The 26043-nt window shown below is 38.4% G+C and overlaps 1 protein-coding gene across 1 annotated transcript in view; it reads right to left on the bottom strand.

Annotated features, from left to right (window-relative positions):
* IL31RA (interleukin 31 receptor A) overlaps window positions 1-26043 on the bottom strand; it is an 80042-nt gene that overhangs the window by 35103 nt on the left and 18896 nt on the right. Inside the window, exons 2-4 of the mRNA XM_047759021.1 lie at window positions 16128-16206; window positions 8811-8928; window positions 6757-6929 (exon numbers count right to left, since the gene is read on the bottom strand). Coding sequence (XP_047614977.1) covers window positions 6757-6929; window positions 8811-8928; window positions 16128-16182 — 346 coding nt within the window. The 5' untranslated portion in view covers window positions 16183-16206. The remainder of the gene's footprint in view (window positions 1-6756; window positions 6930-8810; window positions 8929-16127; window positions 16207-26043) is intronic.

Below are 26043 nucleotides of genomic sequence, written 5' to 3' on the forward strand. Positions count from 1 at the left end.
TGCTACTCCTCCCCCCCCTCAAAAAAATGTCCAATGAGGAGAGAATATATTCCTGTGTTTTTTTCTCCAAATCAGCATTTTACTGACTGGGTCAGATCTTGTGCTAAGCAGAAAGAAGGTCAAAAGAAGAGACTACATGACCAGAAAATGGGCTGTTGCCCTTATCTGCTCTCCCACTTCTCCTTCTTTGCCTCCAGGATGAACAAGTGCCCAGTAAAAAGCACCTCTCATTTCCTCTGAACACTACAAACATTCTCACCCCAAATCTCTCCTTGAAAATATGTGGGTGTTTTTCTGGGTATAAATATAAAGTAGCATAAGCTCACTCCGAAAAAAATTTTAAATGTAGAAAAGAGACGAAGAAAAACTTTAAATCATCCATAATGCCATCAACCAGAGAGAATCATGTTTAGCATTTTTGTATATTTCCAGGCTCTTTTCTACACAAGAATGTGTAGACTTTTAAACAAAATTGATGTTTTGATAAATAAAGCTTTCATATCTTTTTTAAAAATCACAAAATCAGTAAGTATCCCCTTACATTAAAAAAATATTCAATACATGATTTTTTTCAAAGCTTCATAATATTATCTTACAGATGAACAAAATTTATTTGACTTTTCTCTATCATTGTGCATAGTGATGCCAATTTTTCATTTTAAAGCCCAATGAGAACAGAAACATGGTTTTGATCACAAGTTTAGAATTAACACTTGGCACTTAGCAAGTATCTGATATTTACTAAGTGAATAAATAAGTGGATAATAGTTGCATCTTTGTCTGCATTTCTGTTTGTTTGGGTTTTTTGTTTTTTTGTTTGTTTGTTTTTGTCTTTTTGCCATTTCGTGGGCCACTCCTGCGGCATATGGAGGTTCCCAGGCTAGAGGTCTAATTGGAGCTGTAGCTGCCAGCCTACGCCAGAGCCAGAGCAATGCTGGATCCTTAACCCACTGAGCAAGGGCAGGGACCGAACCCACAACCTCATGGTTCCTAGTTGGATTCGTTAACCACTGCACCATGACGGGAACTCCTGTCTGCATTTCTGATAGTTTTCTTAGATCCCCTAGGATGGAAGAATTAAATAAAAGGTATAAATATTTTTAGGGCTGCTTCCCCAAAAAAGCTATTTTGCTTTCCAAATAAGCTACTCTAATTGCAGTGTATGTACATATAACAATTTCTTTATTCATGAATCTGTTGATGGACATTTAGGTTGTTTCCATATCTTGGTTATTGTAAATAATGTTACAATGAACATGTAAATGCAAATATCTCTTTAAGATCCTGATTTCAATTCCTTTGGGTAAATATTAGAACTAGGACTGCTGGATCATATGGTAGTTATATTTTTACTTTTTTTAGGAACATCCACGCTGTTTTCTTTTTTCTTTTTCTTTTCTTTCTTTTTTTTTTTTTTTTTTTGCCTTTCCTAGGGCAGCTCCTGCGGCATATGGAGGTTCCCAGGCTAGGGGTCGAATCGGAGCTGCAGCCACCAGCCTATGCCACAGTCACAGCAACTTCAGGATCCGAACCGCATCTGCAAACTACACCACAGCTCATGGCAATGCCGGATCCTTAACCCACTGAGCAAGGCCAGGGATCGAACCTGCAACCTCATGATTCCTAGTCAGATTCGTTAACCACTGCACCATGACGGGAACTCCCTAGTTTTGGGTCTTATGTTTAAATATTTAATTCATTTTTAGTTGAATTTTTCTATGTAGTGTAAGATATGGGTCCAATTTCTTTTCTTTCTTTCTTTTTCTTTCCTTTTTTTGCATATAGATATCCAGTTTTCCCAACACTGTTTATTGAAGAGGCTCTCTTTTCCCTATTTTGTATTATTTGTGCCTTTGTCAAAGATCAGTTGAACACATATGCATAGATTTACTTCTAGGTTCTCTAGTCTATTCCACTGTCCTGTGTCTGGTTTTATGCCAGTACTGTACTGTTTTGATTACTACAGCTTTGTAGTATATTTTGAAATCAAGTAATGTGATGTCCCCAAATTTGTTTCTCTCTCTCTCTTTCTTTTTTTTTTTTTTTGTTCTTTTTCTCATTTTTGGCCACCCCATGGCATTTGGAGTTCTTGGGCCAGGGATCAGATCCCAGCTGCAGTTGCAATGCTGGATCCTTAACCCACTGTGCCAGACCAGTGATTGAACCTGTGTCCCAGTGCTCCCAAGATACCACCAATCCCATTGCACCACAATGGAACTCCCAGATTTGTTTCTTTATCTTTTCTTTTCTTTTTCTTTTTCTTTTTCTTTTCTTTTTTTTTTTTTTTTGTCTTTTTGCTATTTCTTGGGCTGCTCCCACGGCATATGGAGGTTCCCAGGCTAGGGGTCTAATCAGAGCTGTAGCCGCCGGCCTCTGCCAGAGCCACAACAATGCGGGATCCAAGCCATGTCTGCAACCTACACCACAGCTCATGGCAACGCCAGATCCTTAACCCACTGAGCAAGGCCAGGGATCAAACCTGCAACCTCATGGTTCCTAGTCAGATTCGTTAACCACTGAGCCATGACAGGAACTCCCAGATTTGTTTCTTTTGTTCAAAACTGCTTTGGTTATTCAGAGTCTTCTGTGGTTCCATATAAATTTTAGGAGTTTTTTCTATTTCTATGGAAAATGCTGCTGGAATTTTGATAGAGATTGCATTGATCTGTATATTTCTTTGTGTTTCATGGACATTTTAACAATATTAATTCTTCCAATCCATGAATACAGGATATATTTTCATTTATTTGTGTCTTCTTCAATTATTTATTTCATCAATGTTTCACAGGTTTCAGTCTACAAATCTAATAGGTTTCAGTGTACAGATTTCTCTCCTCTTTTGTTAAATTCACTCCTAAGTATTTTATTCTTTTTGATGCTATTGTAAATAGGATTGTTTTCTTTATCTTTTTTGGATAGATCTTAGTACTTAGCAATGCTTTACCAAGTCCTAGAAATAGATTATAAAAACAAGATTTCTTCAGAGATTAATTTTATAAATCTATGTTGTACTAATTTAGACCAAAATTCCTCCTCACTCTAAGTTTTAATCAGAGGTAGTTACAGAATATTTAAATATCCACTATATCTAGTTGAAAGAGGGGTAGGAGTTTGGGATTTTGTTTGTTTTTCTTTGTGACAATTTATTTTTTAGTATTTTAAAACTAAAGTAATACAAGTTCACTTTAAGAAAGTAAAGATAATAAGAAGAAGTTTATGTTTAAAGAGCGAATAACCTTGCTCCTTTCAGGCCTATCATCATGAGGTATCATCAGTCTTTACAGTATTAGGTAATCCTGCCAAAGGGAGTTCTCTAACAGTGTTTTAAAAAGAAACCCAAGTTAAAAGACATTTTCAGGCACATATATCTATACTAATGAAGTCTAGTAAAAGTTTAAAGATGAATTAACACTTATCCTTCGAAACTCTTTCACAAAAGAGAAGACCAGGAAATACCTCCCAACTCATTCTATGCATCCAGTATTTCCTGTTATTTCAAAAGTAGACAAAGATATCAAGCAGAAAAAAAGAAAAAGCAACAGACCAATATCCCTTATGAATATAGAAATAAAAGTCCTCAGAAAAAGCTATCAATCCAAATTCAGCAACACATAGAAAGGACTGTATAATCTACTACAACCATGTGAGGTTTATACCAAGAATACAAGTTTTATTTAATTTATGAAACTCAGTCAACATATACACAATTTTAATAGAATGAAAGACAAAACTACATGATTATCTCAATAGATACAGAAAAGATACTTGACAAAATGCAACACTATTTATGATAAAAACACTCAATAAACTATGAAAAGAAGGGAATTTCCTCAACCTTATAAAGAGCATCTACAAAGCCCCACAGCTAGCATCATACTAAATGGTGAAAGACTAGATGCTTTTACCTTAAGATCAGGAAAAAGAAAAGGATATCTGGTTTTATCATGTCTATTTAACACTGTAATTTAGGGCAACCGGCAAGAAAGATAAATAAAATGCATCCATATTGGAAAGGAAAAACTAATATTATATTTTCAGATGGTATGAGCTTGTATATATAAAATTCTAAGGAATCCACACACACATAAAAAAATTTTAGATCCAATATAAAATTTCAATGAGGTTGCAGGTAACAAGATTGATATATAAAAGTGAATTCCATTTGTATACTCTAATAATAAACAATCTGAAATGAAATTAATAAAGCAATTCCATTTACAATAGCGTCAAAAAGAAAAAATGCTTGAGAGTAAATCTAACCAAAGAAGTTCAAGACTTGTAGACTGAAAACTACAAAATATTTTTTAAAATTAAAGAAACTTCAAATTAGGGGAATGGTATCCCATGTTCATGGATTGGATGATTTTATATTATTAAGATCACTATCTTTATCAAAATTCCAGCTGGCTTCTTTTCAGTAATTGACAAGCTGATTCTAAAATTCATATGGAAATGCAAGGGACCTAACAGACAAAAAAATCTTAAAAAGGAACAAAATTAGAGGGCTCACTTTCCCAATTTCAAAACTTACTATAAATTTACAGTAATCAAGATAGTGTCATATTGGCATAAAGATAGAATTACAGATCAATGGAATAGAATTGAGAGCCCAGGGGAAAAAAACGCTTATATTTATGGCAGATTAATTTTTCTTTGGCCACACTCATGGCATGCAGAAGTTTCTAGGCTGGGGTCAAACCTGTGCCACAGCTATAACCAGAGACACAGCAGAGTAAGTGCCAGATCCTTAACCTGCTAAGCCACCAGGGAACTCCATGGCAAATTGATTTTGACAAGAGTGCCAAGATAATTCAACGGGGGGGGGGGCGGGGAAGGAATCATATTTTCAACAAATGGTGCTGGATATTCCAATGCAAAAGACTAAAGTTTGACTCCTATCTCATACATATACAAAAACTAACTTAGAATGGATCATAAAACTAAAAATGAGAGCTAAATCTACAAAAATCTTAGAATAAACCAGAGCAGTAAATCTTTGTGAACTTTTTTTAAGGTCTGACTCTAGATTATAAGCAATAAAAGAAAAATAGATAATAAATTCATCAAAATTAAATTTTTTCAGTTTCAAAGGACACCATTAAGAAATTGAAAAGACAGCCCACAGAAAGGGAAAAAATATTCCCAAAATATATTTAGTAAGGAGCTGGTACCCAGAATACATAAAGAATGCTTAAGACTGAACAATAAAAAGACAACACAACTTTAAAATGGGCAAAGGGGGAGTTCCTGTTGTGGCGCAGTGGTTAACGAATCCGACTAGGAACCATGAGGTTGAGGGTTCAGTCCCTGCCCTTGTTCAGTGGGTTAACGATTTGGCGTTGCCGTGAGCTGTGGTGTAGGTTGCAGACGCGGCTCGGATCCTGCGTTGCTGTGGCTCTGGCGTAGGCCGCTGGCTACAGCTCCGATTAGACCCCTAGCCTGGGAACCTCCATATGCCGCGGGAGTGGCCCAAGAAATAGCAACAACAACAACAACAACAATAACAACAAAAAAAAGACAAAAAAAATAAAATGGGCAAAGGATTTGGTTTAACATTTTTCCATAGAAAATATACAAATGACCAATTAGTACATGAACATATGCTCAACATGATTAGTCATTAGGTACATGCAAATCAGAGCAATAAGATATGACTTCATACCCAGGATGACTATAATAAAAAAGATGGACAATAACTAGTGATGGTGAGGATTTAGAGAAGATGAAATCTTTAAAAATGGCTGGTGGAAATGTAAAATGATGCAGCCACTTTGGTTAAGTTTGGCAGTTCCTCAATAAAGACAGACTTATCATATGACCCAGTAATCTCATTAGGCTCTCAGTATCTAAGAGAATTGAAGCATACGCCCATACAAAAACTCGTACATAAATATTCATACAGCAGTATTCATAATAACCGAAAAGTTGAAACAACCCAAGTGTCCATCAACTAATGTGTGGCTAAAGAGAATATGGTATATCCCAACAGTGGATTATTACTCAGCTCTAAAAAGGAAAAATACTACAAGATGGAATGAACATTGAAAACATTATGCTAAGTGAAAGAAATAAGGTACTGTGTCATTACATTTGTATAAATTGTCAAAAAATGGGCAAATCTGTAAAGACAGAAAATAGATCAGTGGTTGCCAGAAATTAGAGGAAGGTGGAAATAAAGGGTTAGGGAACTGTTGATGGGTATGAAGTTTCTTTAGATGGGTGATGAAAAGGTTCTGGAATTAGATACTGGTGATGCTTGCACAAAGAACTTTGTGAATATGATTTTAAAAACCTTCATAATTTTCATTTTAAAACTAGTTAAATGTCATTTTTATGGCATGTGAATTATATCTCACAAAAGCTGTTCTTTTAAAATTATGTAATGAAAATAAATTTTGAAGGAGAATTTAAAAGGTAAGAATAAGACTTTTTTTAGAAGATTTTTTACTCTCTCCTACAGGAATAATGTTTTGAGGAAGAAACACTATTTTTTGAGTATAATTTATAGTACAAACTGTAAGAGGAAATTCAGGGACCAGAAAAATTCTCTTCTCACTCTTTTTTTTTTTTTTTTGGTCCCTTCCTTCCTCCCTCCCTTCCTTCCTTCCTCCTTTCCTCCCTCCCTCCCTCTCTCTTCCTTCTTCAATGAGAAGACAAATTTTCTGTATATCTATTATATACACCTACTACATCTTTGAGCTTTTGGTCTACTTTTGAGTCTACAGAGAGTATATAAGAACATCAAATGACACTTACTTACGGTATTCAAATTCCAATGTGTTATATCGGATTCAATTATGCCATCTGCATTTTGAGCTTCCACTTGAATGGTGGAATAATCTGGTATTGATATTCTTGGATACAGAAAAGAGCACGAAGACCCCCTTTCACTTGTAGAATTACAGGTATCACTTATACGTCCATAAATGCTTTGAAGGAAAAAGTAATTCAACATGAGTTTAGTACAGCAGTTTAGAAACATAACCATAGTTAATGTACTAAGCATGTGTTTGGTAGTTTCACTCTGAGTTTCTCTTGAGAACTTGTAGCCTAGAATTTGATGCCCATCTCTCCAGATTCTTTCCTCACCTCCAAGGAGAGATAAAAATTGCCATTGAGTCCTGCCCCAGAACCCTGTAAGTCCATCAGATGCTACACTCATTAATGCATTTCCTATTGTAGATAACAAAGTCCTTGAAAATCCCAGATTCTAGCTTTAAGAACTTATTCTCAAGAAAAAATATCAGAGGAATTGTTAAATAAATGACAGTAGATACATAAATAGATTTTAAAATGATAATTTTTAATGCAATTACAGTTATTGGTATGGAAAGATGCTTATACTCTAATGCTCATGAAAAAAGTAGGGATGCATATTATGTATAGAATGATCACATTTATATAAACATATATTTACATAACTATTCTTAAAGATGTCTAGAAAGGTCTTCATCAAAATGTTAAAAATTTTTACCTTTTGTGGTGGGGTTTTGGGTGTTTTTTACATTCTTCATATTTCTCAGATTGAATTTTCTGCCATTGGTATATATTGTGTTCAGAAAACTTATTATAATTATTTTCCTACATAGATAATTTAAACCCTATCAAGCTATAACTTAATGAAAACAAGTACATATATTGGTAGGAATCAGTTGAATGGGTACAGTTATAGTCCATGTGGCTCTGGGGATGAAGTAGGCTGAGAACAGAAAAGGAGGACCCCCCTTGCAAGGTTTGCAAGGGCAGGGGGTGAGAGAGAAGAGCATGAACAGGTAGAAATACAGAATCACAGAATTTTGAAAGTAGAAAGGTTTCTATGGTTTTCTATGGCTATTGTACAATTCAAAAAAGGCCTTCAGGTAATGTTGTATTGTGGTTATAGGCAGAGGCTCTGGAACCCTGGCTTTGTCCCTAATAACCCGTATCTTGGGCAAGTTTCTTTCTTTTTCTTTTCTTTTTTTCTTTTTTTAAAAAATCTTTTTAGGGCCGCACTCAAGGCATATGGAGGTTCCCAGGCTAGGGGTTAAATTGGAGCTGTAGCTGCTGGCCTATGCCACAGCCACAGAAAGGCCAGATCCGAGCCACATCTGCAACCTACACCACAGCTCATGGCAATGCCGGATCCTTAACCCACTGAACAAGGCCAGGGATCAAACCTGCGTCCTCATGGATACTAGTCAGATTCATTTCCACTGAGCCACAGTGGGAACTCCTGGCTAGAATTTTTTAAATGTATAATTTTTATTCTAATAGAACTAGAATTAAAAAGGATGCTTAGTGTAGCAAAAGAAAAATTGGGAATCCTTGTCCTGGTGAAATACCATTTGTCAGGGGTTAGGCAGCAAATTAGTAACAGACAGAGATAAGTCTGCTCTTAGTTCTGAGTTTAAAATCTTCCTTACTCTCTCTGGATCCATGAAAAGTGAACAGTTTTATAGCATACACTGGGAGGAGGAGATAGTCAAATATAGTAAATAATCAGATTTTCCCCACTGTGCTTATAACTGGGGACTAATCTCAGCCAATCCGAAGCTCTAAGAGGAGGTCGCCTCGCAGCTATACCTCCCTGCTCTCCCGCACCTGGCACCCCACCCCCTCACCTGGCACCCCACCCCCTCACAGCCCATTTGTAGCTGTAGAACCTGTCAGCATGGCTGCAAGTAGCCAAGATTTCACTCCACTGAATGCAAACACTGGTCATCCAAAAGCTATAACTGAGAAAACATTTCACTTCATAAGCGACTCAAGTCATGTGTAAACCAGGAGCCTCCCCTTACTCCTACCGATAGTACACCACCTCCCTTACTTACTAAGTTCTCTTAACTGTGTACGATGTAAAATTAGCTTCTTTCTCTGGACTCCAGGTGCAAGTAAAATTTTTCTTATAATAGAAGATGCAAGAAATGTTCTCAGGCTTAGCTGGCAGAACTGAAAAGAAAAAAAGAAAAAAAACTACACATACACAAACATAATAACTTCACCACATGATCAATATTGCCAGCATGGAACACCGTGATGAAAATAAGGTGACCAAAAGTTGGGTTTCTTGGTTAGTTACTAGGTATAATAGGTTCTCCTAATCAGGGCCATGGAGAAAATCTAATTCCCTCTCTTCAATTACAACCTTTGAAGAACTCGATTTTTTTTTTTTTTTTTTTTTTTGCTATTTCTCGGGCCGCTCCTGCGGCATATGGATGTTCCCAGGCTAGGGGTCTAATCGGAGCTGTGGCCGCCAGCCTACGCCAGAGCCACAGCAACGCAGGATCCGAGCCACATCTGCAACCTACAGCTCACAGCAACGCCGGATCGTTAACCCACTGAGCAAGGGCAGGGACCGAACCCGCAACCTCATGGTTCCTAGTCGGATTCGTTAACCACTGCGCCACGACGGGAACTCCTAAAAAATACTTTTTACATTTTTACTTAAAAGGAGCATATCAGAAGCAAAAATTATATTAAAACATCAGGCAAATATAAAGTATTAGTGAAATACTATGTAAAGCATCAAATGATGGAACCACTCTGGATAACTGGGCAATGGATGATGTGGGGAAAGAGCAAACTTCAGAATGTTCAGCTATGTTCAATTTCAACCTTATGAATCAACAATTTTCCCCAGAGGATTGCATAGTAGAGAAAATCTCTGAAATACCTTCGGCTGTATTTTCATCTCTCATAAATCTTGCTCCTTATAGTTCCCACCCAATGACATCCATCCCCTCACAGGGAGAGTAGATGTATTGCCATCCAGAAGAGGAGTCTAGATTCTCAAGGTGTCCAGAGACAGAATTCAGGAGTGCCTGAATTTAAATGGGAAAATGTCTGCATCTCTATTTTTCACTAAACACTGGTTGAAATTTATAATTTCCTTCCATTATGAATGCGGTCAAAAACCTATAATAAGATTATTACTTATGAATTTGTCACCCTTAAAAGTCATGGTTATTTTCACATTATGTTTCAATTGTTGCAACACCTTGAAATATCAAATACCAGTGTCACTGTTACTAAATTCATTATTAGGTCTTCTTATTTAATGTGTTATTAAAGAAGCATATATATTACTATATCACAAATGTGTTTCTTTAATATTTTGACAATGTCATTTCAGTATATTTAGGTTCCTTTGTAATCCTGTGTATCTTATTTATGGATTTACAGATATTATTTTGAGAAAAGATGCGTAAACTTCACCAGGTGACAGTGAAACGTCCTTAGGTCTTGATTGCGTGTATGATGATCAGGGGCTCATCATTCACATGCACCTTTACTCACATACATGCAGTCAAGAACTAAGGGCATTTTAAACTAAAGGCACCTCTGAGGCTCAAACTAACTTATTTTTGAGCCTTTGGTAAGGTCACAGTCTTAAAGCAGCAGGCATTTTTGAGAGAGAAAGTCAGTTTCTTAAGTTACCTTTACAGATCAAAGCTAAGCTCTAATGCTTCTAGGAAGAAAGTCCCTACCAGACGGAAGGAGGAAAAAGCCCATAACTTGTAGCAAGTAAAATATTGGAGCAGGGGAGTGAAAGTAAGACAAAGCAAAGAGCTCAGATGTCAGTACTCTTTGTGGCAGTAGAGACACACAGATGAACCAAAGTCACGTGGGCTCATGGCCTATTTCACCAGGCAAGCCTGGGGGAGGTTACAAGTCTAGACGAAGCCTCATGTTCCACTCAGCATCAGCTCCAGCGTGACACGAACGTCCTAACACTATGCTAGCAGAGAGTGGGCTGGGCAAGCTCTTCAGGTAAGCTATATGCAGGTGAGTGTAGCCTGCAGGGATGCAGAAGCCCCACAGTGGCTTAGGGTGAGGGATGGTGGGTGGGTTTAAACATGTGGGGCCATGTCCAAACCTGGAATTTGGATGAAGAGGCTTGTCTGCACATTAGCATATCAAGACCACAGGCAAATGAGTGGGGCATGAGCTTCAGGAGTAGGTGCCAGCACGATGCCCCAAAGCTCAGGCAAAGCCAGCTGCCCTGCAGCAGAGAATACAGGAGGAATCAGACCACAGCAGACAGTCCAGAGGATAACAGATGGAAACACATGGACTTGCTCACATGGCTTCAGGAGCCCTCGCCCAGGACTCCGAAATCACATAAACCCTGCTCATATACCTAGGTACCACCCTAAGGAGGAGCAGGGGGAAGGGCAGAAGCTCTGGAACCATGCACATTTACCCCAGGGAGGCTGAATTAGCTGAAAGACACTGTAAATCAGAAGAAACTGAGACAATGGTAACAAATGTAAGTGTTACCCATCCTATCCTCTTCCTCAGCGCTGCCTGGCATTCCAGGGGAGCAAGGACTTTTGTTACTGATTAGCTTAATCATAGAAAATAAGGATATTACAATTTTCTCTGCACATCTGACTGATACTGTATATATTTCAACTCTTGCAGAGGTAACACCTACTAACAGTAATAAAAGTTTCCAGAATGGGTGGCATTCATGGTTTTGTTTAGATTTGGGATATTTGACTTTGGTCTATGAAATAAGAATGATGCACAAAGGCAAAGGAGTCCCTGGGAATGACAAGCAAGGGTGAAGGAGAGCAAGACGCCTTCACGTTGCATCAACATTTCCAGCTTTTCCCTGAGAAGCTGTTTTCCTCTGAGTCCTGTACATGAACAGCACCCACCAGTCAGCAGTCAAATCAGACTTTCTATCTATGCTACTTTTATTTTCATTTTAAAAAGTTTCATTGAAGTATAGTTGATTTAGGATGTTGTAATAATTTCTGCTGCATGACAAAGTGATTCAGTTATATATATACACATATTCATTTTTTTCAGATCCTTTCCTCATATAGGTTACCACAGAATATTGAGTAAAGTTCCCTGTGCCATAAAAATGAGAGGGAGAGAGAGAGGGAGAGAGACCCAGACCAGGGATTGAACGTGGGCCACAGTGGTGAAAGTGCTGAATTCTAACCACTAGACCACCAGGGAACTCCCTATCTATGCTACTTGAATGCTGAAAACCATGACAAAGCTGGTTATCTACAGTCCAAATGCTTAAAAAGACCAAAGTTAACTGGACTTGAACCAAATAATACTGCATGTTATGCGGAGACTAGAAGCTAGACCAGTAACACATTCCTCAAAGAGCCCACACAGTTCGAAACCCTCCCTGAGGATTCCTCAGGTCAACAAGCAGAATATTAACTGATTCCACATTTCACAACTGCCAGTGGAGATGTGCAAAAGAATACAAGAAGGTTAACCATGGACCAGGCAACAATGTCTCCAGAGGAATGATTTTCACGCTGACCGATCCACTCCCTGGAATCCCAAATTCAGAGATTTTGGCTGTGGGTGTGTGGATGTGCATGCACGTGCATGCACCTGAGTCTGTCTTTAGTCCTTTGGCCAAGTTCCTTCCAAATAGTCATTCAGTGTTAGACTGCCCTCCACCTCCATTTCACACAAACTCTTAGCAGGATTTCACAGCTGATCAACTGCTGGAAATTAAGAAAACAAGATGCTTTTCCCTGTCTCTCCAAAATAGTCTTCAGTTTTGTTCTATTCTCATTTTGGCCTTCCACAGTCATATTTTATTTTATTTCCTTCTTCATTCTCCATCTACCTTGCATTGGCAGAATCCAAAGCCAGCCACCAAAACAACAATGTAGGAACAGATCCTACATGGATCCAAATATACCCACTCTAAACCTCAGTGAACCTTGGTATTTACTATTCTTCCTTGAATGCCTCTCCTTAGCGCCTTCAGAAGCTTTGATTAACATCTACAGAAAGCCATAAGCCAGAAGAGAGTCAAATGCTTGGTCTCCAGAACCATTAGTGCCACCAGATAACATAAGAAGATAAAGTAGTTTTAAAAATGATTTTCCATTCCACCTGAACTATGTTTGTTTCACTCTTATGACTGGTACATGGTAAGACAAAGAACTTTTCCTACAGAGGCCATTTGGTATGGGTGTAGGGAACGAAAAAATTCTTTTTCCTTTTATTACCCTCCTAGGTTCTCTAGCTGCGGCCCTGTAAAATTAGACCGGCAAAAGACAGATTAATAAGAGACAAACAGTATGTTAATGCATGCAGTGAAATCACACAGGAGAAAATTCAATGAAGAGTAACTTAAAGGGATAGTTAGAACCTAAGCGGATTTGGCATCTTAACAAAAAACAAACAAAAAACCAATAAATTTGTAGAGAAGTGACGATACAGAAAGGAAAATGAATTTAGGTTGAAATTTAGAACTTCAAGGGTGGCAAACTGTGAGAATCTAATGGAACAAGGTTGTGTGCAGATTCATCCTGGCACTGAGTTTCTGTCTTCTTCATGGCAATAAAACTCCCTCAGGAGAGAAGATTTATGGCAGTCCTCATTTTTTATAAGTTTCTGATTTTAAACAGACAAAAGAAGCTCCAGGGAGTTTTCATTTCTACACCTGTTGATTCTCACTTGCCTTGCCTTCAGATCAAAATAATCCTTATGTCAAAGTGGTATATTTTGGGGTGGCATATTCTGATTCCCTTCACTGACATTACAGAAAAGATTTATGATAAATAAACTGAATGCTCTACAATATTTCCAGGGCTCATCAGATCTCCCCTTCCTGGATATATGGGATGATTTTAGTTACTAAGGTAAAAAATGGTCTGCTCTGAAAATCTAGGATTCTAAGACTTGGGGAGGAATTCACTTTAACAATAGTTTTTCTCTTCTTCTCTTTGTGTGTTCTCATGACATTCATACTCAGCACATGCATCTCAGGTCATTTTAGATTTGTTTTATCACAAACGAGGGTGTACAAGGGAACTAGAACAAAAAAGGCACCAAATCAACAATGTTAGCTTTCACTTTTACATTCTTGCTTTATTTATAGTTAACATTTCCAGCCTCCGTTATCTGGTGTGATCCCACACAGTTCAGCTGCTTTGACTTGTATAACAGAACTGCCATGACTGGCAGAGCCCAGACATCTATCGTCCTGCCTAGTTGTTGACAACCAGTGTGCTTATTTTAAGTCTTATTCAACTTATCAGCTCTTCAACAGAGTATCAACTCTTCATCAGAAGACTGCCACAAACACGTATTTAACTGTGATAGAGCACTGAAGGGCCTTTCGCCTGTGTTCTATTTTTCATAAAGCCCCAGGGGTACTGGCAGTGCACCTTAAGACTATCAAGGAAATAAGGAAAGAATAAAGACTGTCACCAACTGTAAGAGGCTAAGGAGATATGGTAACTCAATGCAATATGCTACCTTGAATTAGATCCTGGAACAGAAAAAGAACATTAAGGAAAAACTAGTGAAATCCAAATAGAGTCTGAAATTTACTTGATAGTCATGTGCCAATCTCAGCTTCTGAGTTTTGGCAAGTATACTACAGTATTATAAAATATTAACCAGGAGGGACACTGGATGGGGGGCCTATAAGAATTCTCTGTATGATCTTCACCATTTTTTGAAACAGAATTTTTTTTTTTTAGTGGAAACTGAAGGCTAGATTTGCCCCTTGCACACATCTATCCTTCTCCCACTTCTTAAGAAAAGACACATAAGCATAGTTCTACATTTCTAGAATTAACTCTTTCTCCTATTTTTAGAAATAAGGAAATGTATTCATAACTTTCATCTAAAAAAGATCAGGAGAATGTTCTTGTTCATCAGAGAATTTCCCACATGCAAAAGGATCATTCTTCAAAATTAAAAGGATGTTCTTGGATCTGCCTTCTTCCCTCTGTGCTCATATTACTTTGGTGCTGTGGCAAAGCTAGTGTTTGTTTTGGAAAATGTCTTGAAAATAGAAGAAGGTCAAGGCTAAGACAACAGAAAAATGATCTAGAAGGGAAGTAGTTCGAAAACTGGAGCCAGTTTTATAGGAAATGGTATCAGTAAAAGGTGATAAGAGAAGACAGACATAGAAGGTTAAAGAAGACAAGCTGACGGGAAAGGGGTCTCGGTGCTCCTAAGTAGAACTTTAAATTGGATAACAGGGAGCAATTGCTGATTTCTAAGGTGGCCAGGAGAGGCTAACTGAGGTGGCAGAGACACCTGCCTTATCGTTCATAAAGCTCTGGAGGCCACAGGTGTAAACCCAGGGAACTGCCAGGCAGGCCATGCTAGGACAGAGGTCTGGAAAACATTGTCATTATCTCTGGATCGCAACTGCCCTCTGGAGAACCCCTGTTTACTACGTATCAAGGGCTGAATTGTGTCCCTCCCCCCAAAATTCATTTATTGAAGTCTTACCTCCCCCCCCAGTACCTCAGAAAGTGATTTTATTTGTAAATAGGTTATTTAAGGAAGTATTAGTTAAAATGAGGCCATTAGAGTGGACCCTAATCCAGTCTGACTGATGTCCTGATATGAGCAGATAAAGACACAGAGAGATGACCATGTGAAGAGGCAGCAAGAGGATGGCCGTCCACAAGCCAAGGAAAGAGGTATCCGAGGAAATCAGCTCTGCAGGCACCCTGACCTTGGACTTCCAGCCTCCAGAACGGTGAGAAAATAAACTGTTGTTTAGGTACCCAGCCTGTGGTATTTTGTTAAGGCAGCCTGAGCAGACCAGTACATATGCTAGTTCGTATGTATGCTAGACTGTATGTACATGCCCTCTCTACCTGATCCCCACTTCTTTTAATCTAGTCTTATTTTTTTAACATAATGGGCCATCAAAGTAATATGTCTTAGATCTGCAAGGTATTGTGTGGGTATTAAGCTTATAGTTTTGAATTGGACCATTGTAGAAATATGTTGTTTCATCGTCTCCCTTTATATCCTTGAAATTTATGGCAAACAGTATGAGAATTGTATGTATTTTTAATGTGTGTCTTTTCTATGAAACCAATGTATTTTACACAGAAACTTTCAAGATAAGTACCTACAATTACTCTAAAACAGTGAACCTTGACCCTTTGGGGGATCATATCTCCCTTTAAAAATAGGATAGACCATCTTGCCACATTTTCACATGCATAAGTATGTATCAATTGCACACACACACTCACACAAATTCAGGAATTGCATAAATCTCCCATTGTCCATCAATGTGGGCCCACCTCCAAGTGTCCTTTTGCTCTCAAGCTAAAGATTCTTATCCAAAGAAGGCAAAAAGAAACACATAATCCATAAAGGGGCACAGACTGACCCACCTGCCAGGCCACATTTATAGAGTAGAGGGAGCATCCATGGCACCCAGGCCCACATTGTCCCCAGGATAACACAGGAAGGCTGGGAAGAGAACGGAAAATATCATCAATTAAGGGTTAGTTTTCTTCTTGTCTCTTTTCAACACCTCAGTCTCCAGAGCCAAACAGATTCTGGGAATTTTGAGGAAAGGTGTTTTATTTTATATATTTCATATTACATTGTTTTATTTATCTATTTGGTTATTATTATATAGATCCCTTCATACTTATTCCATCATCGTTTCTTTTGTCCACAATTCATACTACCATGTAATACAAAAAGTACACCAAAATATACTCCAGAAAAAGAGGACCATCCTCCAGTCTCAGCCTCAGTTCCTGAGCATTTCAGCCAAGAGGAACAACTCATAATTTCCCCAAAGCCCCACACTTTCACAGCTCCATGCTGTGTTCATGCAGTTCCTTCTGCCTAGAAATGTCCCTTCCTGTTCTTGACAAATGAATCCATCCTTCCAGATTCAGCTCAAGGCCAGTCTTCTCTAAACGCCTTCCCTGAACTGCCAGTTGGACTTGGCCAGTCAGCGCCCCCCTGTGTCCCACCCACTCTCCACACCAATTAAACAGTTGCACTCGTCACACAGAATGGTGTTGAGTAGTTTACATGCTGGCTTCTCTACATAGAGGGAGCTCTTGAAGAACTGAGCTTCTCTTATTCCTCTATGAAGCCTTAAGGCAGTGCCTGGTACATGGTAGACATTTACTATTGTTTGTGGAATTAGAATAAAAAGACTGCTGGCTTTTCATCTCACCCCAGATGAGAGGGTGAGATAGTTTAGGGTAAAGCAAGTATAACAGCAGTACCTCACTTTCGGGAAGAAATAAATGATGCCATATTTTCAGCTGACAGATCATTTTAGGGGGAAAAAAGCAGAGTACTCGGCAAAACTAATCACTTTAGAAAAATTCACATGTACCATTTCTGGACAAAAACCACAGAGATAGCATATTCTCACACAGGCAAACATGTTCAAACCAGTTGAAATGCCTAACTAATTGAAAATGCCTCAGGCAATATAAAGTGGAAAGAGAACTTGGATCCGTAATAAAAATACCATAATGAAACAATAAGAGACTGGTTATGTAACAATAATAGTTAATTCCTGTTACTCAAGAGCAGTAGCTAGTCTCTCCAAAAATAACCGTATTTGATTTAAATAAATGCAAAACTTAAAGGGAAAATTTTTAATTTTCAATGAGAATCAGTGTGTTCTTTGAAGATCAATTATAATAGTAATAGCATCTTTCACAGCTAAATATTCACAATGTTGTCAATTTTCCCCAATTCCTAACCAGAAGTCATGCCTTTAAAAGCCTATTTAAAAGCGAAGGAGGCCCAACCATGAAGACTCTATAAAAGATATGATGCTGACAGTCTTAGTAATTGAATAAATAAGTAATTATTGATGCTAAGACTAAAACTATTATTCTAATACAGGATATAGCATTTAAAAAATCTTATCAATATTAGTGAATATTTATAGGTGTATAAAATATTTAATTAATTGTAATTACTGCTTGGTTCCTTTACAATGAGAATATCCACCTATTATTTGTGATTTTTCTCAAGGCTTTAAAGAAAAAAAAAAAGCAACGGTAAAAATTATACCCAGAGACAAAGCTACAAAAATTGCAATAGAAGAAAAAAGGGTTGAGAACCACTGATCTACTGGCAGAGACAGAGACATGGATAGTAATAGCATATATCAGCTGGTAAGTGCTGTAATTATAGTAGTTCAAGGAGAGCACAGATCGTCCAAGGAGAGGAAAGAGCTGACCACCGGGGAAAGCCAGCGAGCGCTGCTAGGATGACGATGGCCCTCGCTCTAACACCTGCTTGTCCTCAAGTGCCTTTTCCTCATCCCCTTGCACATCAGAGAATCACCACACGGTTGTGTGTTGGTAGTAAGTGGGAACGAATGTGAGGTGCCTTCCAGGAACTTAAAAAAATTTCAATTGAGAGTTCGACTAGCTAAATCTGTGCACAAAAGCAATCCTGGATCACCTAGATCTGTGTGGGAGTAAATCAAGAATGTACGTGTATGGAGTTCCTGTTGTGGCTCAGTGGTAATGAACCCAACTGAGGACGTGGCTTTGATCCCTGGCCTCGCCCAGTGGGTTAAGGATCCTGAATTGCCATGAGCAGTTGTGTAGGTCACAGATGCGGCTTGGATCCCACATTGCTATGGCTGTGGTATAGGCCAGCAGCTACAGCTCCTATTCGACCTCCAGCCTGTGAGCCTCCATATGCCATGGGTGCAGCTCTTAAAAAAAAAAAAAAAAAAAAGTATGGGTAAATGCATTTGAAGAGCTTGAGTTCATTCCAAGCACCAGCCCAGGAAGCCTGGGTATGAACTCAAGTTGGATCTGAAAAATCATCAGTCATTTAGTTGCAGGAATCTAATCAACTTACTGTATCCTAAATGGAAGAAGAATTTGAGAGCAAAATGGAGAGATGGCCTCAGAATGTAAAACATTGGTAAAAAAGACAAAAGCTGGCCGTGTTCATCCAGTACTATCTGTGGGAGGAAATTATGACTTTTCCTTTTGCTGGAGCGATAAAGAGTTGACCTTTGAAAAACAAAGGGTTGGGGGGCCGGCTCTCCATGGCCAAAAAATCCACTCATGGAGTTCCTGCTGTGGTGTAGTGGGTTAAGGATCTGGTATTATCTCTGTGGAGGTGTGGGTTCAATTCCCAGCCTGGCACAGTGGGTTAAGGATCCAGCCTTGCCTCAGCTGTAGCTTAGTTTGAAGCTGCAGCTCAAATTTGATCTCTGGCCCAAGAATTTCCATCTTCCATATGCCATGGATGCAACCAAAACAAAACAAAAAACACTCATAATTCCCTCCATATTCACGGTTCCTCTCCATTGGTGGTTCTGCATCCTTGGATTCAACCAACAATGAACAAGGTAGTACTATAGTGTTTACCACTGGAAAAAAAAATCCATGTACAAGTGGACCCACAGAGTTCAAACCTATGTGGTTCAAGGGTTGGCTGTATTGTATAATGGGATAACTATCAGACCTCACCATAGCCTTGATGAAAGATACCCCAAAATCCAGAATCTCCATGATTGCTCTGATTCTCTGAAGCCTTTTCTGATTACTAATTTAGCAGAAGGGGAGACCCTGAACAAGCGATCTAAGCCTTCTAGTCATTAGAAAAGACTATCCTGGAGTTCTCCTGTGGCACAGAGGGTTCAGGATCCTGCATTGTCATGCAGCGTCTCAGGTCATTGCTGTGGCACAGGTTGGACCCCTGGCCCAGGAACCTCTGCATGCTGAAGGTATGACCAAAAAAAAAAAAAAAAAGAAAAAAAAAGACTGTCTTCTCTTTGTTTAAATATATCAGTCTCATGAAGTCTTACATGAGGTGAATCAGCCTCTGGAAATCTGAACAATTCTGGGTATGGCAAGACTAGGGTCTATAGAAAATTCACAAAAATTATCCCATGTTAAGGAGAACCATCAAACTATTTCCTTCATTGTCTGAGTCATTACCCCTAAATTTTAAAAAAATTTTATTATAGTCCATGTATAATGTTCTGTCAGTTTCTGCTGTACAGCAAAGTGACATATATATATACATTCTTTTTCTCATATTATCTTCTATCATGTTCTATCACAACTAACTTTTAAAATGCAGCAGCTCTGAATAACTGGTCTTCACTAAGAAGGCATGTCCTAAAAACATACAGTTTCTCATTAGTGGGGCCTTATTTGAATACAGCATTTAACAGAGATCTGGAATTTTCAAACAACACTATGAATATTCCATGCTGGACCAAAGGACTCTTGAAATATACAGCGATGCCACTTAAGCAATTTGTGGTGTCTCATCTTTAAAGCAGTAGCTACTATTAGGAGTAAAATGACTAGAAATAAATTTAAGCAATTATTGCTGGCTATAGCAGTGGATGGAGATAAGGTAAGAGGGAGAAAACAAAGGAAGAGACACTGCCCCTGCCAGATGATGTTAAATCAACACATCCTGCCTCCCCACATCCTGTCTCATATGACCAAAGCAAGAGCAAGAGCACGGCTGTTCTGCTCTCTAGCAGTCACCCATTACACATGCAGTCACACATCCCCACAGGCTGCCTTTGGCTATTCAGTTCCCATTCAAGGCTGTGTCCAGGATGCTGATGCATCTGATTTCACTTATACATAAGTGTGTCCCTATGATTTTCCCAGGGCTGGCCCAACTTTCATTCATTCATTCATACATTCACTCCAAACATGTTCTGTGCCACAAACTATGCAAAATTATGACACTGGGTTTTTAAAGGATGGGCAAAGGACTAAATTCTAGGGAGATAAGTATATTTTTAGATTGAAGCATACAAAATAGCTATTTTCATAAGTCTGAAACAGTCAAATGTTGGCAATTTCAGCCTAATAAAATAATAGTATCTTTTGTTTTGGCATGACGAAATGATGATGTACCTTGCCCAAGATGAGATTAAGAGCTATCGTCATGGTAACTACAGCTATTAATACTATACTGTATATTTGAAAGTGGCTAATCTTAAAAGTTCTCATCACGAGAAAAAAGTTTGGTAACTATGTATGGCGTCGGATGTTAACTAGACTTATTATAGTGACCATTTCACATATACACAGATATAGCGAATCATTATGTTGCACACCTGAAACCAATATAATGTGATATGTCAATTTTCTCTTACTTAAAAAAAACTGTCAGATAACTACATTTAGTATTTATGTTTATAAACCCATTTGAGGTACAGGCTGCCTTCATACAATGAACAACTTGAGGTGGCCAGCAGCAAGACGGGCAAAAACACAACCATGATATGATAGAGTCTACAAAGTGCTGATTACATTACACAAATTACATCTGTCCCTCAAATCCCTGCAAAGTTGGCATTATCTCCTCTTTACAGATATGGAAGTTGAGGCTCAGCAATATTATGTAACCAGTCCAAAAATCCTACAGTTTGTAGATGTATAGCTAGATTCAAACCCATTACTGTCTTATTCCAAAGCCTAGGCTTTTCCCACCAAAACCAGGTAGTAGCTTTACTGACTTACTCTCCCTTGGTTCTCCTAACCCCCAAACACCAGTACCCGTAAGGGTTTTCCACTGAATTTCATAGGTCTAATTTTCTATAGCCTAGAGTTTCCAGAAAGATACCCATTATATTCACATACATTCCCCTAGCCACTGGCCACTGTTCTCCATGATTTCCTACCCCAGTCCCAGTATTTTGAAATATTTACTGCCAAAAGATTAGATTCCCTGTAACTATCAACAACCAGTCTAACTAAGGAGTAATTCCTGTGGTCAGTTCTGATCCACAATTTCACTGAAGAAAGCAGAAAAAGACCCTGACATAATAGGAAAAAAAAAGACCAAAATTGCAAGCATTTGCAATGTCAGATTCTATGGCACTCACCTGCCTGTATCAGGTAGTATCCCACAGATGTCCTGCTGGTTCAAAGGATCTGCATCAAAAGTGCTCTGTCCTCCACAACACAAGTTAGAACAGGGAGGGTGGTCTGTATTTATCCAATAAGCTATGTGAGTATTTCCTCTCTGGTTGTCTTGGGGCTTTGCCTTTGCTTTTAAGCCCAGCCCAAGCCAGGGTGGCACTTAACCCACTTATGCTGGGAAGTAGACTGCATTATTGTAACTTAAAAAAAAAAATCTGCTTCTGTGAGACCACTCAACTTTACAGGAAAATTGCCAACTGAAAGTGCGGTAAATAACTAAAAGGAACAACTAAATTTTAAATTTTCTATTCAGGAAGTCCTTACAAATGTTGTAATGGGTGAAATGTTAAGAGTATGTTTAGCTTGAAAAGAGAAATATGTCATCATGTAAGGTTTTAAAGAAGGAGATGAAGAAAAGGAAATGATGATAGCAAACTTGGAAAGAGGTTTATAATTCCTATTAAGCACATTAATAGAGAGGCTAGAACACCAGCTAAACTATTGATTTAGTGGCATCTTACGATAATTAAAAACATGTGGAGCTCTTACTATGTGTCATAGTACTAAGAACTTGAAATTATCTCAATCTTCACAACAATTCCATGATATCAATAGTATTTTTATTCCATTTTACCTTGAGGAAACTGAGGCCAAAACAATTAAGAAACTTGTCTGAAGCAAGTCATGGAGCCAGGAATTGAACCAAAGCAGCCTGACTCTTGGTTTCCTATAAATTAAAGGGTTAAATTAGATGATTTCTAGGATCCCTTTGAGCACAATAATTTTACAACTTTTTAAACTTACTGACAAAAATTGTGAAGAAATAGGACAAAATCATGAAGAAATCTCTTCTCTGGGGAAGAGATTATGATGCAAAAGGAAAGAAAACCAGCCTAAGCTTTAAAATAAGATACATTCTCCAGCCTCATATATCTTATCTTAAAGTTATTTCCCATCTTCCATAGGCTATGTTCCATCAAGTAGGAAAGTTTAGCAGAAATAAGGAGAAAGAGGCATGGTCTTTTACCTAGTACACTATGAGATATTAAAAATCTCATTATCATGTACCATCTAGGATAGCTAAATTTTTGTATAAAATACCACTTCTTTAATTTATTCACCCAACACTTAGCCTAATATATGTATAACACTTGACCAATTGTTCTGTGTATGAAATAAAATTTTGGTTACAACATGTGATGGAATATATGCATTTATCTCTGCTCTCTTGGGTAACTCCAAGAAAATGATGGTAAAGGTAAAAGAAAGATACAGAGGCACAAAAGAAAACAAACGGGAGAAGAGACAGTAAGACATGGCCATCAGAAGTGTCAACAAATATTTGGAATATGAGAAGTGGATCAGGTGGCAACTGAATTGGGAAAGATGAAAAAACACCTGAAAGGGAGGCCACCAAAAAGCAAGACCTGTACTGTGAATCTCCTAAGAGTCAGGAGTTGAGACATTAGATGGGTACAATCCATCCTCACTATTCATGGGTTTGTATTTGCAAATTCACCATCTCTCTAAAATTTACTTCGTGTCCCCCAAATCAGTGCTTGAGGTGATTCATGGTTTTTGGAAGACATGAACAATGGTGAAAACCTTAAGTCACCAGAGGAAGCTGTTGCCAGCTGAGGCTGAACAAAGTGACACTTCTCTCATATACTGTACTATGCACACATCCTTTTGATGGTCTGTTTAGTGCCACAGTTTTCACATTTTTGTGTTTTTTGGTGGTGATTTTGCCATTTAAAATGGCCCCAGGTATAGTGCTGAACTGCTGTCTAGTGGTCCTGGGTAGAAAGCCATGATGTGCCTGACAGAGAACATCCACGTGTTAGGTAAAAAACTTCGCTCAGGCGTGAGTTATATATTGCTGTTGACTGTGACTGCACGGTCAATACACCAACAATATATATTAAGCAATGTGTCTTTAAATGGAAACACACCTATAATAAGGTTATGAATTGAATAACTGACAAAAATATTGTGATCAGAGGTTCATAGGAACTCAAATTTGTGTTTCCCCTGGAAAAGCGTTCCGTATTCACCAATTCATTGTTCATGATGACTTTATAGAACACAATTATCACAAAAAAAACCCCATACAATAAGGAAGATTAACGTGAACTGAAGGAGGAGGGTGACTTGGACCTGCAGGGTCACTGAATCTATGGCCGCAGGAGTTGTTGATAAGGGCTAAAGTAGATCTGAGTGTATAACAGAGAGCCCAGGACAGAGCGTGGTGTCAGACAGCGCTGGCTGGAAAGGGTAGTTAATGCCCTTGAAAAAAGTAGCACTGAGGTTGGAAGGGGAGAGACACAATAGATGTACTCCAGGCTTTCAATTCAATTCCACACACACAGTTCATCATCAGGGCCTGTGCTTGACACTGTGGAAACAAAGGTGAAGAAGGCAGAAGCTCCAACCAGGAAAAAAGTTCACAATTTAGGTGGGAAAACAGACTTGTAAACAAGGTGCTATAAACCAAAGTGGCAAGTGCTCTTAGAGGTGTGTATAAAGTGTTACAGGAAATGAGAAAGAGAAGCCTTTAATTCCACCCTAAATGAAGTGGATCCCAGAAAGGAATTATGAGAAAGTGACACCTTTAGTGGTACATTGAAAGTAAATGTACAAAAATATAAAAATGAAAAATATTCCTGGTAGGGCTCTGTAAGAGCCTGACACTTACTGGCACCTGGGATGGGCCTAGAAACCACTCTGGGAACCCTTGACTATACTTCCTTCAGTGAATCAAAGTGGACCCTCAGAAGTTAAGTCCACCCAGAACTCCTCACATGACCTTATTTGGAATAAGGGTCTTCGAAGCTGTAATCAAGGTAAGGATCTCTAGAAGTGATCATCCTGGATTAGGTGGGTCCTAAAGACAGTGACCAATGTCTTTATAAGAGATGGAAAAGGAGAGTTAAACATAGAGAGACACAAGAGGAAAGGGGAGATTGGGGTGATGCATCAGCAAGTCCAGAGACACAAAGAATTGACACCCACCCGAAGCTAGGAAAAAGGCATCGAACGAACACCCCCTCAGAGCCTGCAGAAGGGACCGGCCCTGCTGAGAGCTTGAGTTAGACTTTTAGGCTCCAGACAGTGAGAGGATAAATATCTATTCGTGTTTACCACCACTAATTGCAAAAGAAAAACTGCAAATAAAACTCCAAAATGACTGTGCACATAATCTCACTTCGATTGGAACAGGGATGTGAATGAGGCATTTTAAACAGTGGGTTTCTGAAATATAACAGAATCAAGTAGCAACTTTCCAAGGAAACTCACATAAGTAGATTGCATTACATTATCATCAGCCAAACACTAATGTGCTATCATGCTTTCTGGGAAACTACTAGCCTTTCAAGAATTTACCTCATTAATCGTTAAGACCCATCGGTGGAAAACATTTGCATTTTCACATAACTAAGCATCTCCCACAAATACCAAATTTTTCCACATTGTTATAATTTTTAAAAAGCCATGGAGAATGGATGTACACAGATAGTACTCATTTCTTCTTTCACTGTTTACTATCAGCTGAGAACCAATTAGACCCAGAACATGGTTTTCAAAGTGTGGCCCATGGATCAGCTACATGAGGATTAACTAGGAACTTAGAAATGCAAATTCTCATGCTTCGTTGACCCTGCATCTCAATTTGGGTTTTCCCTCTGCCCAATCCTGCTTCCTACGTGTCCCTTTCACAGGCATTGATAAAGAGCATGCTATGCCCCAAAGTAAAGCAACACAGGGTTAAATTCCCATAATACAACAGAAAGCCTGCCATATTTTTATGCAGCTCAGCATTTGGCAGTAATTAGGCACTCCATAAGTATCTGTTGAATGAATGAATAGACCAGTGTATCTTGCCAATCTCATAGAAATCTTTTGATCCAAACTATCTTCTATACTTGTGTATCTCAACTTTTAGAAATCCACTCTCATTTTTGATAAACATAAAAATCCTCCCATTAATGGCCTTCCAGAACAAGTGTACCTATTCGTAGGTATAATACTATTTACCCGAGTCTCTATGCATGATAATTAGCCTTTGCGTAAAACTTGTCGAGAGAGTTAACAGGATCAAACTCAACGGTAATTTGGATATTGAACTATCAAACAGGAACTTTAGAATAACAGCTACATTAATAGTTTGATAAAATAATATTTAAATGGTGTCTAAGAGCTTTTTCTCTTTATATCTTGCCAATAGGATAATTTCAAGTTGTTAATGTTTTACTCTCTTATTTTTCCCCTCCCTCTTCATTATAAGCAAGAAACCAGGATCCTTATTATTTCTTTGGCTCAGGAATGTGAACAGCCTGGAAACGTTCACTTGAAGTCAATGGCTGTTCCAGTCTTTAGGGAGGACACAGATTAATGGGAGAGG

The sequence above is a fragment of the Phacochoerus africanus genome, chromosome 1 (genome assembly GCF_016906955.1).
Source record: "Phacochoerus africanus isolate WHEZ1 chromosome 1, ROS_Pafr_v1, whole genome shotgun sequence".
Classification (NCBI taxonomy): domain Eukaryota; kingdom Metazoa; phylum Chordata; class Mammalia; order Artiodactyla; family Suidae; genus Phacochoerus; species Phacochoerus africanus.